The sequence below is a fragment of the Perissodus microlepis genome, chromosome 2, assembly GCF_051167445.1.
Source record: "Perissodus microlepis isolate ML-2025 ecotype Zambia chromosome 2, ASM5116744v1, whole genome shotgun sequence".
NCBI classification, from domain to species: domain Eukaryota; kingdom Metazoa; phylum Chordata; class Actinopteri; order Cichliformes; family Cichlidae; genus Perissodus; species Perissodus microlepis.
The window spans coordinates 17,183,325-17,201,271 of NC_140462.1; the positions used below are offsets into that span (position 1 = coordinate 17,183,325).

General features: G+C 39.0%; 1 protein-coding gene across 1 annotated transcript in view; it reads right to left on the bottom strand.

The window, feature by feature from the left end:
• Positions 1–17,947, bottom strand: part of tnmd (tenomodulin) — a 65,934-nt gene that overhangs the window by 13,665 nt on the left and 34,322 nt on the right. The window contains exons 3-4 of the mRNA XM_084951380.1: positions 6,978–7,118; positions 914–1,021 (exon numbers count right to left, since the gene is read on the bottom strand). Coding sequence (XP_084807506.1) covers positions 914–1,021; positions 6,978–7,118 — 249 coding nt within the window. The remainder of the gene's footprint in view (positions 1–913; positions 1,022–6,977; positions 7,119–17,947) is intronic.

Here is a 17,947-nt window from a genome sequence, read left to right on the forward strand (position 1 = left end):
TACTTTGGAGCTGTGAATTAAGCCAATTAGGCTTCACAGTGCACAAAAGAAGCTAGAGATGGCACGGACATATGGTGCTGCCTGGGCAATTAGTATCTGTAAATGTAGATCAGACATTATAAAGATGAGAAGAATTTAAAACAAAACAGTGTTTGGTTTTTTTGGGGTGTAACAGCTTGTGTTCTTAAAGTTAAAACCAATAGTGGTCTGACAATTGCCTTATTCTGTTTTTAAAATAAGGCAGTGAGTGGGGTGCGTCAGATATTTGCCAGCTACTTCTTCTCAGCTACAATGTGAAATGTAAATGAGAGTATGCTAGCAGTAGAGACATTCGAGGGGAGGATTTTCTCTTTGAACATGCAGCCCACTCTGTGAATTGCACTGTGACACTGAAAAAATGGGAATTTTGATTGACTGAATTTCCTCCATTCCTTTTTCTGAAGTTCACACACAACTGTAGGAATCCCAAAAATGAAAATAAATCACTCTAAACCTGGAGAGGGAGCCTTGTGAATTTTGCAAAGAAAACAGCTTTAAAAAAAATATAATTTTAATGGTTTACCTCTCCCTCAGACCTCTCTTCCACCCTTCCCCCTTTAGGCTATTTGGGTAAAGCCTTTGGAGGATATGATTAAAAATTAATATTTGGCTCAGGATTGACAGCAAACACCATTTGATGTGAGCCACAAAGAGACTATGGGTTTTCGGGTAGCTTTCAGGCGGTTTTACAGTTACCACAAACCCTAGTTTTTTTTCAGTGAGAGGGTTGGGGGAGATGGGATAAGATGGACAGGCCGAGGATTTGTGTGGCGCTTGCGGTGCTCAACTCTGGTTATCTCCCTGCAGTATGCATGACAGCCTCTGCGGGACCGAAGAGAGTCCGAGCTACATGCAACAGAGAGAGGAAGCATACCAGCAACTCCGTGTCTTCAGTCTCCACCTCTGCCACTGCGGGTAGTTTCTTAGTTTGGGCCCTGATGTAGCACCTCTGATGTTCAGCAAACCGGATCCCAGTGATTCCCTTTGAAAAAGAAAAAGAAATGAAGGGATACTCAGGAATTCAGATATATGTATCATTCAGTAGCCCTCTGTGATGTGGATATCTCATATGAACTGAGGCAATCATTTTAAAATGCTCAGCTTTTTGCTGATAATCAAAGCTGTTAAAAAGTTAAAACCTAATGAGTAAGAAGAGGTGTGTTTTGATCTTCTTCTCCTTCTTCATGTTTTTTTTTTAAACTTTTATATCATGGCGTAAAATTGATGTCTGCTTGGCTCTTGCAACACAGCTTTTGCTTTCAAGCTGAATGAAATAAAAAGGTAGCGGGTGTTCCACTGTGGCTCGGTAATGCTTTATAGCAGGATATATCGCACAGGAGAGCCAAGTGACATTGTTGAGAATGAAGTGTTTTCTACAGAGACTGCCCCCATTGAATTAGCCAGTCATAGGTCCCTGTCACTCTCTTAATCTGCGCAGTCAAGTGTGGAGTCACTCTCTTCAGCTCCACTGATGATCCTCCACCATGTGGACCGTGGCTCTTTTCAGTCTGACACACAGAGCCTCAATAGGCGAGAAAGATCTGTTAATTCCCTCTCGCCGCTATTGTATGTTAATCTAAGATATTCAGCCGGAATAAGTTGAAAGACTTTCAGTAGATCAGATTGTATCCAATTTATTTTCTGCAGAGAGCTGCTCGTTCAGCACACAGTATTAGAACAGACGGCGGGATCTACATCTGCCACAGCTGCTTTAAACTCGCATCAAGTAAAAATTGTATGAGCCGTACCATGAAAATGGACTTGATTCAATCTAAATTTAATTACACTTACACGGTGATTGCTATGACATCTCCTTTGAATTGGTTAACTTGACCATGTGGGTGCTATTTCTATATTTTCAGCGGTGCTGTCACTCCGAGAGCCAGCTGTACAAGACACGATACAAAGTGATGGCTGTCATAATCTACTGCATGTAATTTCATCTGTGTGGAAAAAGGATGGGGCAATAATAGTCTCAAGCACAAAAGCATTATGTTTATGCCGGGCTTTATTGTGATGAGTCTCTGTTTAATTTGGATCTACTGTGTTGGGGAGCTGCAGCGCTAGAAAAGAGGGCGATGTTGTGATGAGATACACTGATTACTGGGCTTGGTCAACCAGAAAATGAAGAAAGACACATTAACATAGGGCTGAGAAATGGGAAAGCAATGCCATTTTAACAGACAACATTGAAAGATCCACTTGGTGTATCCACGTGCAAGATGCTCATCTAAGTTTTATCAAGAGAATAGAGAACATGTAACAGCATGCATCATTCAGCTCATTCAAATGTCAGCTGGCATTAGTCTGGGCGATGCCTTCACATTACCTGCAAAAATGTTTGTAATTATGTGACATTTCTTACCCATGAACTATGCACCTCTCCTTTTACAAGATGGAACATGAAAATGTTAAACGGCATGACAATTATATCTCGTTTAAAATATTAAATACGGCCTGCACAATACATTACACGTTATCAGTGTGGCACTATCCACTGGTAACCTTAAGGTGGACCTGTATGAGTCTAAAACAAAAAAACCCTCTAAATTTTAAAGATTTTTTCACGTTTTGTTGTTACTGATAGTCCACCTCACAATATCCAGACATCACAGTCAATCACAGAAATCCAAGCAGGATGCTATGTTACCGTAGGCTATCCTCAACTTCATCAAAAGTTTTCCTGCAGTCATGAATTTCAAAAGTGCTCCAAAGAAATTTTCGATGGATGAGTGCTGGAGGCGAGGTTTGATGCTTCCGTTTTATTTGCTGTGAGAAGAGGAGACAGGTTTTTTCTTCTAAATTCCCCTCTGACCAACACATCCTCGTGGTTAAAGGCTATCTGCAAAGACGACTAACATGAAACAAAAGAAGTAAAAACTTACAAAACAGCATCTTATAAACAAAGGTTGGATGTGATTATGTTGCTCTGTGTTTTATTGTGTAAAGTACTCCTAAATTATTTAAAATATCTGTCAAAATGTTGACTATGGTATGTGCCTGAAGTTTAGCCACAGAAGCTTTACAAGACTGTTGAGGCTGACTTGCTGTGTGCAGGCTGCCAAAAGATAGACGTTAGAAGACATTCAAGGACAGCAGCAGTGAGGACACGAGACTTTGAGCCAAATGGCTCGTCTAAAGCTGCCTTTTCAAGTCGAACCTGAAAAAGAGAGCTAATTTTTAACAAGGGGCGTGATGTTGTCAGTTTTTTTTACATTTTATACTCGATGAGGCAGAAAGATATCACAAAAAATAAGCAGCTGCGGAACATTTTTTTTTAAGGATTACATTATAGAAATATTACTTTTACTATCAAGTTAAGATTTTTGTATGACAACACATAGATCATTTAACATAAATATATATCTGACACTTTTTTGACAAATTTCTTGAAAATTGGTTACAAATTCAACAAGTTATGATTTTTAATAAAAAAAACTGAAAAAAGGTGGTAATGTGTCCTCATATCTGTCTTTCTCCATCGTTTTTGTTGCTTTTGCCCATTTGACTCATTTTGTGATTCAGCCTTCAATAGTACGATAACACGTTTTGCAGATATTTGTCCAAATAGGAACACTTCTGTCAAACTGGTCCAAATTTGCAATGAAACAGTCATGTTATTGCCATAGCCAGCACAAATTCAAGTGAAGTCAAGGACATCCACATCAGACTTGATGGAGGGTGCTGATTTCCTGGCATTATTGTTAGATATTAATATATCAGTCATTTGGACAGTGTCACCAAGATTAGGTTTTGACCGGGACGTTGATGGTTAACTGGAGAGGAATTAAAGAAAAAGTAAACACTGAGAGAAAGTGTCTGTTAAAAACACAACTTTAACATAAATATTACAGAATGGCTGCACTCACCCGCTGCTGCTTCCAGCATCTGTGGTGATTTATGGATGCTGGCAACCTTGAACTAGGGTAGTACTATTTGAAAATAAGAAGCTAAAACATATGACTGACAACTTCTGCAGTCTGAACTTGAGCCAAGTCAGATGTGGAAATACCTGCAAAGCTGGCGGGAGTTATAGCTTAGGCTGTGCATTGCCTGATGAAGAAGGTCAGGTGGTAAATGAGGGAAAAACACTGCTCACCCTTGTTTCAGACGGCTCTGCTTATGGTTTCCTCTCACAGTCTAGGGATATATTGTGCTTTCTTAAAGTTTTCCGACGCTTGGAAGTTTTACAGATTATTTTGTTGGCTCAGAATCATCTCAGAGTGAATTCAGTTCCCCACAGTATCCCACGAGAATAAAAATAAAGAACACAATATCCCATTTGCTTAAGCATTTAGATCTTTTGTAATACCACTGTTGAGCTCCACAGTTGACTTTTATCATTGCTGCTTCAATAGTTTGATCGAGTCCACTATAATTACCTGAACTAATTGCGAACTAAATCGACGTAATTAGAAAATTCGCACACCGTGCTGCTCTCAAACACAGTGGTCGCAGGATTGTGCTGTGGGGACTGCAACTAGGAGTAGAACATAAGTCAGGCAAAAGGAAAAGGTTAACGTAGAAAATATGGGTCAATTTTAAGTGAAGGCCTTTTCCAGAGTCCTCAGGGTCTCAAACTTGGGCGAAGATTTATGTTTTATCTAGACAACAACCTGAAGCAGACTTCAAGAAAAGTCTGAAAGTCCTGAAGTAGCTTAACTAGAGCTGAGGCTAGAACCACATACAACTGAGCATTTATGAAGAAACGTGAAAAATGGCTGCGTACCAACTCCTTCCATCCAACTTGGTTGAACTTTAAAGATTCTGCCTGCAAGAATAAGAGTGACTTTTAACAGAAAGGTGTGCCAGACTTCTAGGATTATTTCCAAGGAGACTCAAGGCTGCCATTGCTGCCAAAGGTGCTTTAACAAAGAAGGATTGTAGAGGTCTCTGCAGTGCTGAACTGCTGAACTGCTTGACCCCCACATTGCTGCTGATATTTTCTGATGTATTTACAAAACCAAAACCTTTTTATTCTTGTAAATCTACACCTAACACACCTGAATAGCAAACTACAACAAGGTCAATCTGAAACAACACACACACACACACACACACACACACACACACACACACACACACACACACACACACACACACACACACACACACACACACACACACACACATATGTTTCCATGAAATAAATTAAAGATTTGTTGAAAGTTCTTGTTAAATGTCAGGAAACAATAAGCGTGGTTCTTTGTTCTTTACAGGCAAGGCCACATTACCTTAGCATTGTTTGAAGCCTTTGTAGTTAGTGAAGCAAACCTTGGAAAACTTGGGCAGCCTCACTTTTGCATCATTATGTCAAAAGTTTAGAGAATTCTTAAGGAAATCTGTTGTTGAGTTTAAGGAAAGCAATCATGCATCATGCAACTGGAGAGATAACAGAACACACCAACAGAAAGTAAACTTAACTTTAACACAATGGCTACTTAACATGCTCCAATTTTGACTCTGTTCTCACTTTATTATACCTTTGCTTTGTTGTGCAGATAAAATTGAAACACCAATTTGAAACCTTGTGCAGAAACAAATTTCTGTTTGCCTAAATGTTCTTTGGTTCAGTTGTTCACTTCGTTTTAACGTGAAAACGACCCTGGTAATTCCCTCTCAGGATGTCTCTTTCTCCATTTTTCCTTCCTCTCCTGTTAAAATGAGTCTAATGGTTCACAGTCCTGGTGGTATAATCCCCTCATTTTCCATTCATCACACAGCCCTCGGGCTTGATGGAGATTGTTTTAAAGGCGGCTTTGGTCTGTGTAATAACATGTGACATTCCCCTTTTTTGTATTAAACAAAATCAATTCTAACATCAGTGCAAAAGCTTCCACTTAGTATAACCAATTGTAAATTTTCTCTGAGATTTTTGTCACAATGAGGTTTGAATTATTCTGCTCACTCGGTTGTTACTTAGTCTTCCATGGTGGAGCACTGAATCAAACAAATCTCCTCGGGGGATGTGCTTCACTAACAGGAAGTGGAACAAGCAACAGGCACGCATGTTTATGTATGTGGGCCACAAACACGCACACACATACACCCACACGCAAACACAGAGTGGGCTCAGGGAGGGAGAGAAGGAAATAGAGAGACTGATTGCAGGGGTTAAAGTTTTCCGGTGCTGTGCTGGTTTCTGTCATATAGCCATTTTAGATTCACAAAGCCCATTGTAACAAAAACAATAACGATTCAGCGTAGGTTTTTGTTTTGGATGAGGTGTATCCTGTAACATTCAGCCTGGCAACTCAACATTTCACAGTAAATAATGGTGTGAGAGTAAGAGCATTCATTACCCAGCCAAGCAGCACACTCTCTACTCCGAGGTGCAGCATGTGTAACCTCCTGCACAGTCGAGCAGGATTTAGGAATGAAAGGTAAGTTAATGAGTTCGGCTGGAGACAAAATTGCATTTGAAAAAGGTGCGAGAAACAAATAGAGACGGGCTTCTTAATAGCGTTTGTCTCTGTACTGTGAAAAAGTTGGTGTATAGAATTAGTGGGAAGAAAGCGATTTTTTTATGGGGGTCTGAATTCTTCACTCTGGGTTGCTGTGTGTGTGCACAAAGTCACATAACAAATCTCCTTGTGCGCTGCTGCTTTAGTATCAATTACTGATACCATAAGTGCTGTATTTTTGAAATTGTGTTTTTGATCCTTGCGTGAACACCTCAGCGAGAATAATTTCCATCACTCTGTCTGTGTGATGTTTCAAAGGTTTGTACCATCTTTTTTCCCATCCAGAGTGACAAAGGATGAGATAAGAAAAATAGGATTTCAAGAACGGATAAACGTTGTCAATTGTCTCTTAAAAAAGGGCAGGATGTGAACATCATACAACATCCTCTGCTGACGAGAAGACATGGGTATAGCTTCAGTTTTTCATCAAAAGAAAAAAAATAGCTTACATGGCCTTGTTTAACCTTTACTTACATTTTTGAAGTCGTGGACCTCGAGAATCTCCTCACTCCCATTTCCCATCTTAAAGATTTCAACGTGGTGAACTGGGTCTATCTCCATTGTACTGTCTGTCTCCACACCATCCACCACAGCTTTGTACTCGTGGTCATACACCTGCAACGACACAAACAACCACATGCCCCTCTGATCAATGCATGAGCGATGCTTTCGCCATTCCTTACATCATTGTTATGCGCTCAATAATATAGATCAGTGAAAACATCAAAATTTAAGCAATTTTCTGAATTTTTCAGCCGTCTTTAAATGCTTAACAGTGTTTTACAATTTAACAATGCTGCGCTGCCAACATCTCAGATTTTTTTCAATTATTCAAGCAGGTCTGGTGTTGTTCTCATTGACAGCTGTTTCACTGAAAGGAAAAAAACCAATTGACTCAATGGTGGCACCGAATGCAGGACTATGAATTGGAATTTAATTTTCGGGTGCCAAAACCAGAAAAAACAAAACAGCCGCAGAATAATTGTCACAAAATGGTGAGAAGTGTGAATGAGATTGACACATATTTACAGGCTATTGAGCGCCGGTTTATAGAATATTCAACCGTTAAATAAACATATGTTTTCATATGTCACCCGCATCTGAACGGAGATCAAAATGATCCATAATTACAAAAAACCAACAGATGAATACAAAAGACCTGCAGAAAACATGTGACGTGACTACAACATCAGACTGAATAATGAGGTCGAATGACAAACCAGCTCCCATAAGAAAGGATAAGAACAGAAAAAAATACGAGTTTTAAATACTTAGTAAGTAAACTGGGTCAGTATCAGAGCGGGTTAGAAGTCAAGGGTTGGAAGGTAACACAGCTTTTCCAAACATCCCCGTTTTATTTTGGAGGATTACATCATTTGACTTTACACACAGAAACAAAAAAAGATTTCACAGAAACCAAAAACTACCAGGGTCAAGCTTATTAGCTCCCCTGATGCTAACAGTCAGTTGTTTATCCTTTTTGCTGGATAACAACCTTTAGTTATTTGTTGTACCTTTCAACATGTCTAACACATCTCTGAACTTCCTTCAATTTTGATGGTCCTCTGGCACGGACCTTGGATGCTTAATTCAGTCAATAACATTCATTTTGAACTTCTGGATATCGTCCTTCACCAGGAGTGATGTATATTTTGGCCCATTGTCGTCACAGACGACAAAGCGATGACATGACCCAGACCCAGTTTTGCTACTGGATGCTTGAGGTTTTCTTTCAAAGTCTTCACGTATCCTTCTCTCTTTGTGATTCCTTCCATCTTCATGAGATTCCCAGTTCAAGACCCAACCCACAGCATAATACCACCACCACCGTGTTTCACTATAGGGTTGTACACACAAAAATGAGCTCAAGTTTCATGTCATCTAACCAAAGGACATGATTACAGAATGCATAATTTTAATTCATATTGTACTTCAGTCTTCTGCACAAGTGAAGGTTTTCTTGGTCTGCAACCTCACAGTCCATTCCTGTGCAGCGTTCTAGCAATTGTCTTCTTTGAGTCTAAGATTCCCAACTTAGACAAGTCATTCACTAATGTCTTGGAAGTTAATTTGGGGTCTTTAGACACATCTCTCACTAGCTGTTTTCCCAGAATCTTTAAAATCTTTTGCTGCCTACTTGTGCCAGGCTTATCCTGTACTGTGTGGCCCTCTTTGAATTTCTTGATGATAGTTCTCACTTCAGTTCTTGACACTTGGAAACTCGGCAATAACTGTATATCCATCTCTTCTTCATGAGCATCAACAATTCTTTTTCTCAAGTCCAAAATGGCTTGTTGAAGTTTTTATAGTTTTATAGTTTAAGTTGATCGCTAACCATCGGTTTTAACTTGGTTTTACACACTTTGTAAAGTCTATCAGTGGGTCAGGCTGGCAGTGTAATGATTTGCGGGATATTTTCTTGGCACCACAGCCTACCTGGAGTTGTTGCTGGCCATGTCCTTCTCTTTACGATCACACTGTACCTATCATAAGAAGAGTGCTTGCAGCAGAATAACACGCCATGCCACAAAGCCAAAAATAAAATCAAACTGCTCTCTTGAAGGTGAGAAAGAGTTCACTGTACTTAAATGAGCTCCACAGTCCAAAAATCCCAATCCAATGGAGCACCTTTGCGATGATCTTTGTATCATGGGTGTGCAGCAGACGGTAGCAGTGCTACCATGGTGTATCTAATAAACTGGCCGTGTGTGTGTGTGAGAGAGTAGGGGGGTGTTGGGTGGAGTAAAATGTGCTGTTTTGGCTGCCCGCTGTGCCTGAAAAAGAGGTCGATTAAAGTCAACCAAAATAGCAGGAAATGTGCAGAAACCAAAAAAACTAACTAAAAGTGCCGAATGAAAAACGTAAGGTCAAAGAGCTATCACAGCTTCCCAGTTAGCTTCATTTGTTATCAGTTTTAAAACAGTGGCTGCAATATTTTCCAGATATCTTGAAAAATAAATCAAAAACAATATCTAACTGTTTCAAAATGACGGCTTCTTAAACTTCAGTGGTAGCATGCACTCGAGCAATTAAAAATATTTATGCTGACAAGCTGTAAGGTTAAATAAAAAAAATGTATCGACAGAAGTTTGTCTGAAGTAAGCACGATAAAGAGATTTAAAATCTCCCTTACAGTTAGGACTCTCGCTTCATTGTTGCCTTAAAGCGCCGTTGTTTATCACAACTGCTTGCTTATATACTGTTCTTGGACACGCATGGATAGCTCTTAAAATTCCCTGTCTGAAAAATGATTCATGCCCACCAGCTGAAAATATGCTATTAATATTTATGCGAGGGTTGTGTTATGATGAGAAATATATTGCTGAGTTCATCTTCATCTGTCTCAGTGGCAAATCAGAGCCTCGCCAATGAGACGCATGATTAATGAATACACTCAGATGGGAGTCCATCAGGATTTATATCCCCCATCAGAACCATCTGAGTGTCCTCTAACGCTCTAACAAAATTAGCTTTCACTTTAAGCTCTTTCACATGTTCATTTTTTAACATGTTTTCCATCTGCTTACTTATACACAGCTTCCAGGATATTCAAATATGCTGTGTTACATGTAGGCACGACTTTTCTTTTTTGGAGGAAGAACAGAGCAATAATGATCAAATGGGATATAATTCTTAATAGATGATCACTGTTAGACTGGCATAGCCTATAAATCACCATTAATACGGGTCACAGTAGCCTTGGCGCTAAAGAGAAGTAGAACTTCTAATTGTCAGGAGAAGCCAAATTAAGATGGGCCTGAGATTTAAGTGTCAATTGAGCAGTTATGGATAAAATTGGGGCTATTAAACAGTCTGAAAGTCCATGTGGTGAATTAAAGTTCTATTTGAGCATTTCTTTTATATTAACATAAAGGTGGAATGGGGGAATAGATTCTCGAGGCTTATTGATTTATACTAAAACAGTGAATTACATTTTCAGCAGGCTATCTCTTTTGATGAAAATCCAGCAGTGAGAATCTCCCCACCGCACCAGGTTGAAATAGATAATAATGTATTACAACAGTTTGACTTCGGCTGGCTCAATAGCCAAAGCTGCTGCTGTGCACAATAATTGGCATTCTGAAAATAGAAATGAATTGCCCCTGTATGGCCTTCTTTGATACTTATAGATGCTCCAGTACATTGGGAAACTTGTAGTGTGATACATGGTGCAATAAGGGGAAAACTGTGGAGCACAACATAATATTTCACCTCAGTGTACCAACGGTGATCTTTATAATTAGTGCTTCAGATCACTCTCATTATTTTAGTTTCAAAAAATAAAAATAAAAAAGCAAAAGTGCGTTAAAGAAAACTTGTTCCTCATAATTTCTTGCTTCAATTCTGGACTAATATGAATTCATAGAAACTATCACTTAGCAACTCTCATAGAAAAAAAAAAAGGCTGTGAAAGTTAATTAGCTTTTCATGTCAAACTGAACAGCCAGATAAAATGCCAGCACATAGGAAAAGCTCCAATTTATGCTACACTCTCTGTGCAGGGACAGTGAAAGGCTACTGTGTGACTATTTTGGTCTCAAAGACATTTAATGCACTTGAAACACTTCGACAATTATACTAGTGTGACATTAAAGCTGCAGTGGGAAAGATTTTTATTCAAAAGTACGCAAGGCACGTAGTTCGACTAAAAAAAAAAAAGAGGCTAAGATGTCTTACTACATAAGCTAGAGACACTTGTCAAAGTTGACCATTTTTAGCAAACGGTTATATTGTTACAATTAGCTGAAATGGCTCTGCTATTTGAAGGAAATATCACAGAAAATGAGCAACAACAAAGATGTACAATAAATGAAAAGGAGCAAAAATATAAGAAGAACATCGAGGACGTGCACGAGGAGAGAAACAACGAGAAACAACTTGCCGTCTCATAGCGCTTGTGCTGTACACCTGCATGAAAATGATACATTATTATAAATACATTGTTACTGCTTTCTGTGAGTGAGACAGCGATTCTGACGCATGAACGATCCAACTTAGGCACATCAGCTAATGCAAACGCCACTGCAGCGATCTGCCTGAACAACGCTACGTTCCACTTTGCTTCATCCACATCGCATAAGCGTTCTCAGCTCAGTACTGTCTGAGCTAACTCCATCTGACATGGTGTGGAAAACAACAATGAACCTTGGTTATTTTGTTTAACTGTTGGTTGCTCAAGATTAACCTTAAACTGAACACTATTTAACATTTCAGCCTGATGGGACAGCGCAAGTTTTAAATTTAGAACGTTGTTAATTTCATTTAATTTCATAAAGAAAATTGCTGGTTATAAGAACACCCAGCAGACACAAGACAACATTGGCATTCAATATTGAATTTAAAATTGTTGACTGTTTAGCTCCACAACAGTACAGTATGCTAGGAGGCTAATTATCACAGGCTTCAATGTTAAAAAGCTCAATTTATATAAAAAATAAACATATTTATAGCCTTCTAAAAATAGAGTTTTGGCTCTAAAGCTCAAACCCCATTTAGACAACTGTATGTCAGTTTAAAATGCATATATTCCAACTGTTAAATCATTATTGGAGCTTTAACTTAGGGATATGGTTTGCTTAAATGAAGGGACGATGTCAACACAAATGACTAGCCATCACCTCAACAAATATGAGGCACTGAACTGTGCCTTGTTTCTGGTGTTGGTCCCTTTCAGTGCATATTAGTGAAATTATCTGACAAACAATATGCCCTGCAGAGGAATTAACTGTTATATTGGACTGGCCAAAAAATCTATGTATTCTGCCAAGACTGCATGCAAGGGGCGATGGTTATTGTTTGGCACCGGAAAGTTTCAAAGGATATTTAAGAAACAGGTCTTGAGGCTGGAGTATCTGCACAAAAAAGGTGGCATTTATTAAGAAAAATCTTAATGAAACAAAAGGCCCCTGGGGAATTCAACCAAACAAACTGAAGCTACAATAAAACAAAACAAAACACAGCCTCGGAGCAAGCTGCCACCTCCTCTCTCTGCTGCTATTCAATCCTTTACTAATGCCTTTCCAGCCGCACCTGCATGAATCCACCTGTAACGGAAAGACATGATCAAAAGATGGCTAAATTTATAATATATATAACACTATACATCCATATATTCACAGAATGCCAGTGACTAAAAGAAACCTCTTCCATGGTCTCCTTTACTGCTCCTGTGCCTCAATTAACTACTCAGCCCTCAATCATGCAAAGCTGTCTTCACTGCCTCTGATTAACAGCTGATTCCCACAAAAACACAGGTGAAGAGTAAAAACAATCATCAAAAAATTGAACTCAGTCTAACTAACAGACCGATTCGCCTACCAAAATAAACAACAGAAACTCATCATGTAATCAATAATCCCAACCCCTGCTGATAATGTTTGGGAACTGGGTATTGTCAAAAGGAGAAAGGAACACTGCTTTCATAAGGAACTCTAACTACAAGGTATTGGTTTCTGTACACTTTTCTAATCAAGCTAAATAATTACACAGCAGTCCACCCTTTCTTTCACATATGCTAAATTTGGCTAAACAGCAACAACAACAACAACAACAACAAAAAACAAGATATCAGTGGACAAAAATTAGTTTTTGAAAGCTCTTCTTTGGATTTGGATTGATATTAGATCGAGCTCTAACAATAAGCTTTATCAAAAAGGAAAGTTCTAAACCTAATCTTAAAAGTAGAGATGGTGTCTGTCTCCTGAATCCAAACTGGGGGCTTGTTCCACAGGAGAGGGGCCTGAAAGGTAAAGTCTCTGCCTCTCATTCTACTTTTAACCATCCTTGGAACCACAAGTAAGCCTGCAGTTTGAGAGTGAACTGGTCTATTGGGGTGACAAGACTATGAGGTCTTTAAAATAAGGTAGGCCCTGATTATTCAAGATCTTATATTGAGTGGAAGGATTGAGTGGTATGTTTTTTCTATCCAGGAATACTGCAGTGGCAGTGTTTTGGAATCCAACTGAAAAATGAAGTCGGTGCCACTCGTCGTGTTCGTAATTCCATCAGTTCTGACAAGATCCCAAACACGACTGGCTGAAAAGCAACCTCACACCATGACAGAGCATCGACCATGTGTTTCTGCTCTCCTGACCTCCTTAGGGATGGGAATTGATAAGAATTCAGCAATTAAATTCTATTATGGATATCACTTATTGATTTGATTCTTTATCGATTCTCTCATGGGTTCTCACTGACTTTGCTTTGAGAGCCACCACCATCTCTAAGCAGCACAAAGAAAGAAAAATTAATTGCATTCTGTGTGGTCAAACGTTTGTGCATGTTGGAGGTATTTCCCCTCTTTGTCCTGATCAGTGTTTCAGTCTTACTCAAAAAAGTAATTATTGCACAGGTTACACAGAACACTTTTCTTAAAAGTAATGTTGTTGCTTAATTCCTCCCAGAAAAAAGTAATTTGTTATACTATTCATTGCAATATTTTCATGTTAATGACCTGAAATGCATTGTTCTATAATTACCATTAAACATATAAACCTGAAGCTACAGCCCCTCACACCAGCACAAATCCCTATCCTGATGAGGACATACATGTGATCTTTCTCTTAGTACTACACAAAGCCTCTCTTAGCACAAAACCAGCACAAAGTGACTTCAAAGTGATCGCTACAATGATTCTACTGTAGAAACATGAACAGGTAGGAACGGAAGCTGCGGCCTGACTGCTCATCCTTTTGTTAGCTGTTAGAAGTTCAGGGTCTGTCTGGCTGTTGGGCTGGGGCTCAACATTCACTCAGCTTTAACCTCACTCTGGGTTCTTGGGTAGTTTAGCGTTAGCATGCTGTTTAGGTTTGGATTCATCACTCCATAAAACGTATAGCCACTGATTTTCAGTCCTGTTCTACCAATTTGGCCTTTCCAACCTGTTTCCAGTGAGACCTTATCTGATGAGGCTTCAGCAAACCGTTGCTGGATCAACTAAAGAGCCAGATGCATCTCTCAGGTCATGTGGCAGGATTTTGCTGATGAACATGACTTTCACATAGTATTGATGGGCTTTTATGCCTTCCACTGTTTCTGTTTTCCTTCACTGTTCACAAATTTTAAGGACACACTGGACACCATGCTGAGTTTTGAGCTAATAGCTGTTTGAAAATCGCCTTGTTGGTACAAAAATACTGTAATACGTATGCCTATTGCCTGTAAAGCTGTTATTTTTGGCATTTTTCATTGATTCAACTAAGAAATTGGAACAAATTATATGTTTTTGCAACAAGCTGTTAGCAAGTGTCTAAAGATAAAATTTAAAATTGGTTGTCTGTTACATGCAGATACAACACTGGTTCATCCCTTGAGTTGGGTACCATTTTTATGCTTGAATGATTCATAGGTCAGTGTGAACAGTGGCTTAACAAACAAACAAACAAACAAAAACAAAAAACATACCTCTGGAAATGGTCAGGTAGAAGGACTGAACAGAATATGTGAAAGAAAAACCCCAAAGAAAAACTTGAAAAAGACCGGGGAACAATTGCTCATGAAAAAATGCAAGAAAGTCTGTCTCCCTGGAAACAAAATATATAAAGAAATGAGGGGTGGCGCAAGACTTTTGCACAGCAGCGTCTGTGTCTATGTGTATGTGGCTGTGTATTTACATCTATCCCCAGAAAGTATATTTCTCCTTACCCTGTTATGTTATGACCACTATTTAAAAAAATCTGTCTTTCTTAATGAAGCAGTTTTTTTTTTCTTTGAAACACACAGAGCTCTCTGAAATCCCATTTCATGAACTCTGGGATTTGACATTTTCAAATATAACAGAGTTTCCTGTCATCATATGAAGTTTCCTTCTGTGGCTGTAAGCAACAACCTCTAATCTGAAGTTCAGTCTCAAATCCCTGTTGTCTCACCAGCGTTACAACTTCTAAGAGAACACTAAAGTGCAAAAACAACTCGCAGACTTACTTTATAAGAGCGCGGAGCAGAGACAACAATACGATGACGTCTTTGGATGTTATTTTTCAAAACTGAGACGTGCATTTGAACCCTTAAAGGTTACACTGCAAACAACCCAATGGTACTATAGTGAAATACACATTGATTGCAAAAGGAGTATTACTGCAAACCAAACCTTGTTATTTATCTGAAAAACAGCCTTCCACTATGCATGACATCCCTACAAACCAGCTGGTTTTTTCTCACTTCACAAGATGCCTTACACTCTTGTACAGTAAGCGATAAAGAATTCAGATCTCCACAGCAAGAAAAACATTCAAGCTCAGGAGCAAGAGGCGATCTGTGAGGAAGCCTTCACAGACAATACCTTGTTTATTTCCTCTGTTCAAGGTTTCTGTCTGAAGTGGTTCTTAACAGCCTCCACCAAGATGGTTTCAAACACAGACTCACAGTGAAAGGAGTGAATGAGAAGCGGCAGGCACAGCCAGACCTGCAGGTTGTTTGTGTGAATGGGTTCTTGTGTGTCACTTGAGGACATTAAGAAAAGGTCACGTAGATGTTGTTACAGGTGAGTGGGCTGCAGTTGTTTCTGTGTGTGCGTGCGCGTGTGTGTGTGCATGCGTGCGTGGGAAGAGAGAGCATAAGCATATGTGCACCTATGGAGGAGGCAGCCGTGGGAATGAGGAAGATGAGATGATGACAATATGTCCTCTCAGTTGTCCTTGAGGGTTAGAAGATAGGGGCTCCAGTCAGGCGGAACTGGATGCCTGTCACTCATGGCGGGGTGGTGGTGTTGGTGGGTGGTGAGGGACGGGGAGGGAAAGGTGGCTCGGGGGCTGCACAGTGCACTGGGTCTCCTGGGAGCCATAGGCTGCCTAGTGATAGATCGAAGTGGGCAGCAGCTTAGACACTCACACCAGCGAACACCGTGTCCTTTTGGTTTTGGACCTTATAAAGTCCTTGCTGGTTTTAAAGCACCAGCAGACTGCTGGCTTAAAATTCAGTTAGACAAGGACTGCAATTCGTGGAATTGTGTTTTATATAATATGCATTCAGACATGTGCTTTCTTTGAGCTCAACTGGGTCCATGTGATAGTAATATATTCATGTGCTGAGAAATGCAATGTTGTCCTTTTGTGGTTTCTATTAAATGCTAAAAATGTCAAAAATTAAAATAATGTAAATGTTACTTGACAATATTTGGTTATTCTGACAAAATTTGAAATGCACATATAAAACATACATGAACCACTATACTACAGTTTAATCGGTTGCTTTAGTTTATTAAATGCACTTGGTTAAAGCAAGACTGCAAACGTCTCTGCTTTTAAAACCCTTTAAGACCTACCATAGAACCAAGTCCGCCAGAGCTTATCTTTATAGTTTTACATGGCACAATGTACATTCCAAATTCCTTTAATTTTAAATATGTTTATATTGTCTATTCTGTAAAATAGTCAGATGTCTATTCATATTAATGTACAGAATTCACCTGCTTGCTTTGCTGCTACTACTGCACATTCACCCAATGTATATACTATTTAGATATATATATATATATAATGTTCTTCCTCTACCCCCCCCCCCCCCCCCCACATTTTTGCACATGTCGCGGAGCGTGTCAGGCTACATTTCACTGTGTGTTATACTTGTATAACTATGCATGTGACAAATAAAGAACCTTGAACCTTGAACCTTGAACATGCTGTAGTGCCATTTTTGGGAGCATTTCAAGTTGCTATACATCAATACAACGTACGTTATAGCCCAAATAATTTTAATAATTTTAATAATATGTATGCCTTAAGTCCATACGTAACTATATAAATTGCAAAAAAGTGCAATAAACTACAATTTGTTTTTTAACATATATTTCTAGTTAGAGAAATTTAAGAGGTTTATCCCTCAAAACTGTAAATACAAAAAAGTTGCACAAAATAGTTTCCAACAACAGGAAATTTATTTTGAGTGTCTTCATAGTTTTATTTTTGAGATACACCAATTTTTATATACTGTGGGAAAAATGAAAATAAATATTATAATGCAAATTTGCAAAAAAACAGCATGTGCATCAAAATAAACTATTTCCAGCAGTGCAATTTGAGTTCCAAGCAAATGATACAGAAAAGCATAAAGTCAAACATGACTTTTAAAAACACCAGCATACGCTTATAAGGCCATGATGGTAAAAAACTACATTTTCCGTGAAAATGACGTCTCTTCCGGTTTCGGGCAGGTAATGGCGGACATGCGATAGTTCGCACTGATGTCTATTCCAACGTAGGACGTGTTATGAACAGCTGATCGGATCGGCAAAGCCTTTTTCTGGAATATTATATTTTTGTTGCTGCAAGTGCTTTTTATGCAATTTTTGCAAAGCTATATGTGGAAGGAAACCGTGACCTAGGACAAGCTGAATACATAAGATGTAAGTACAACTCCACGGTTTTATATGCAAAAAAGATTATTGCGCTAGCTTACGTGGTTCCAGTTCTACAGAGATTTAAAAATAGTTACACACAACCGAGCGT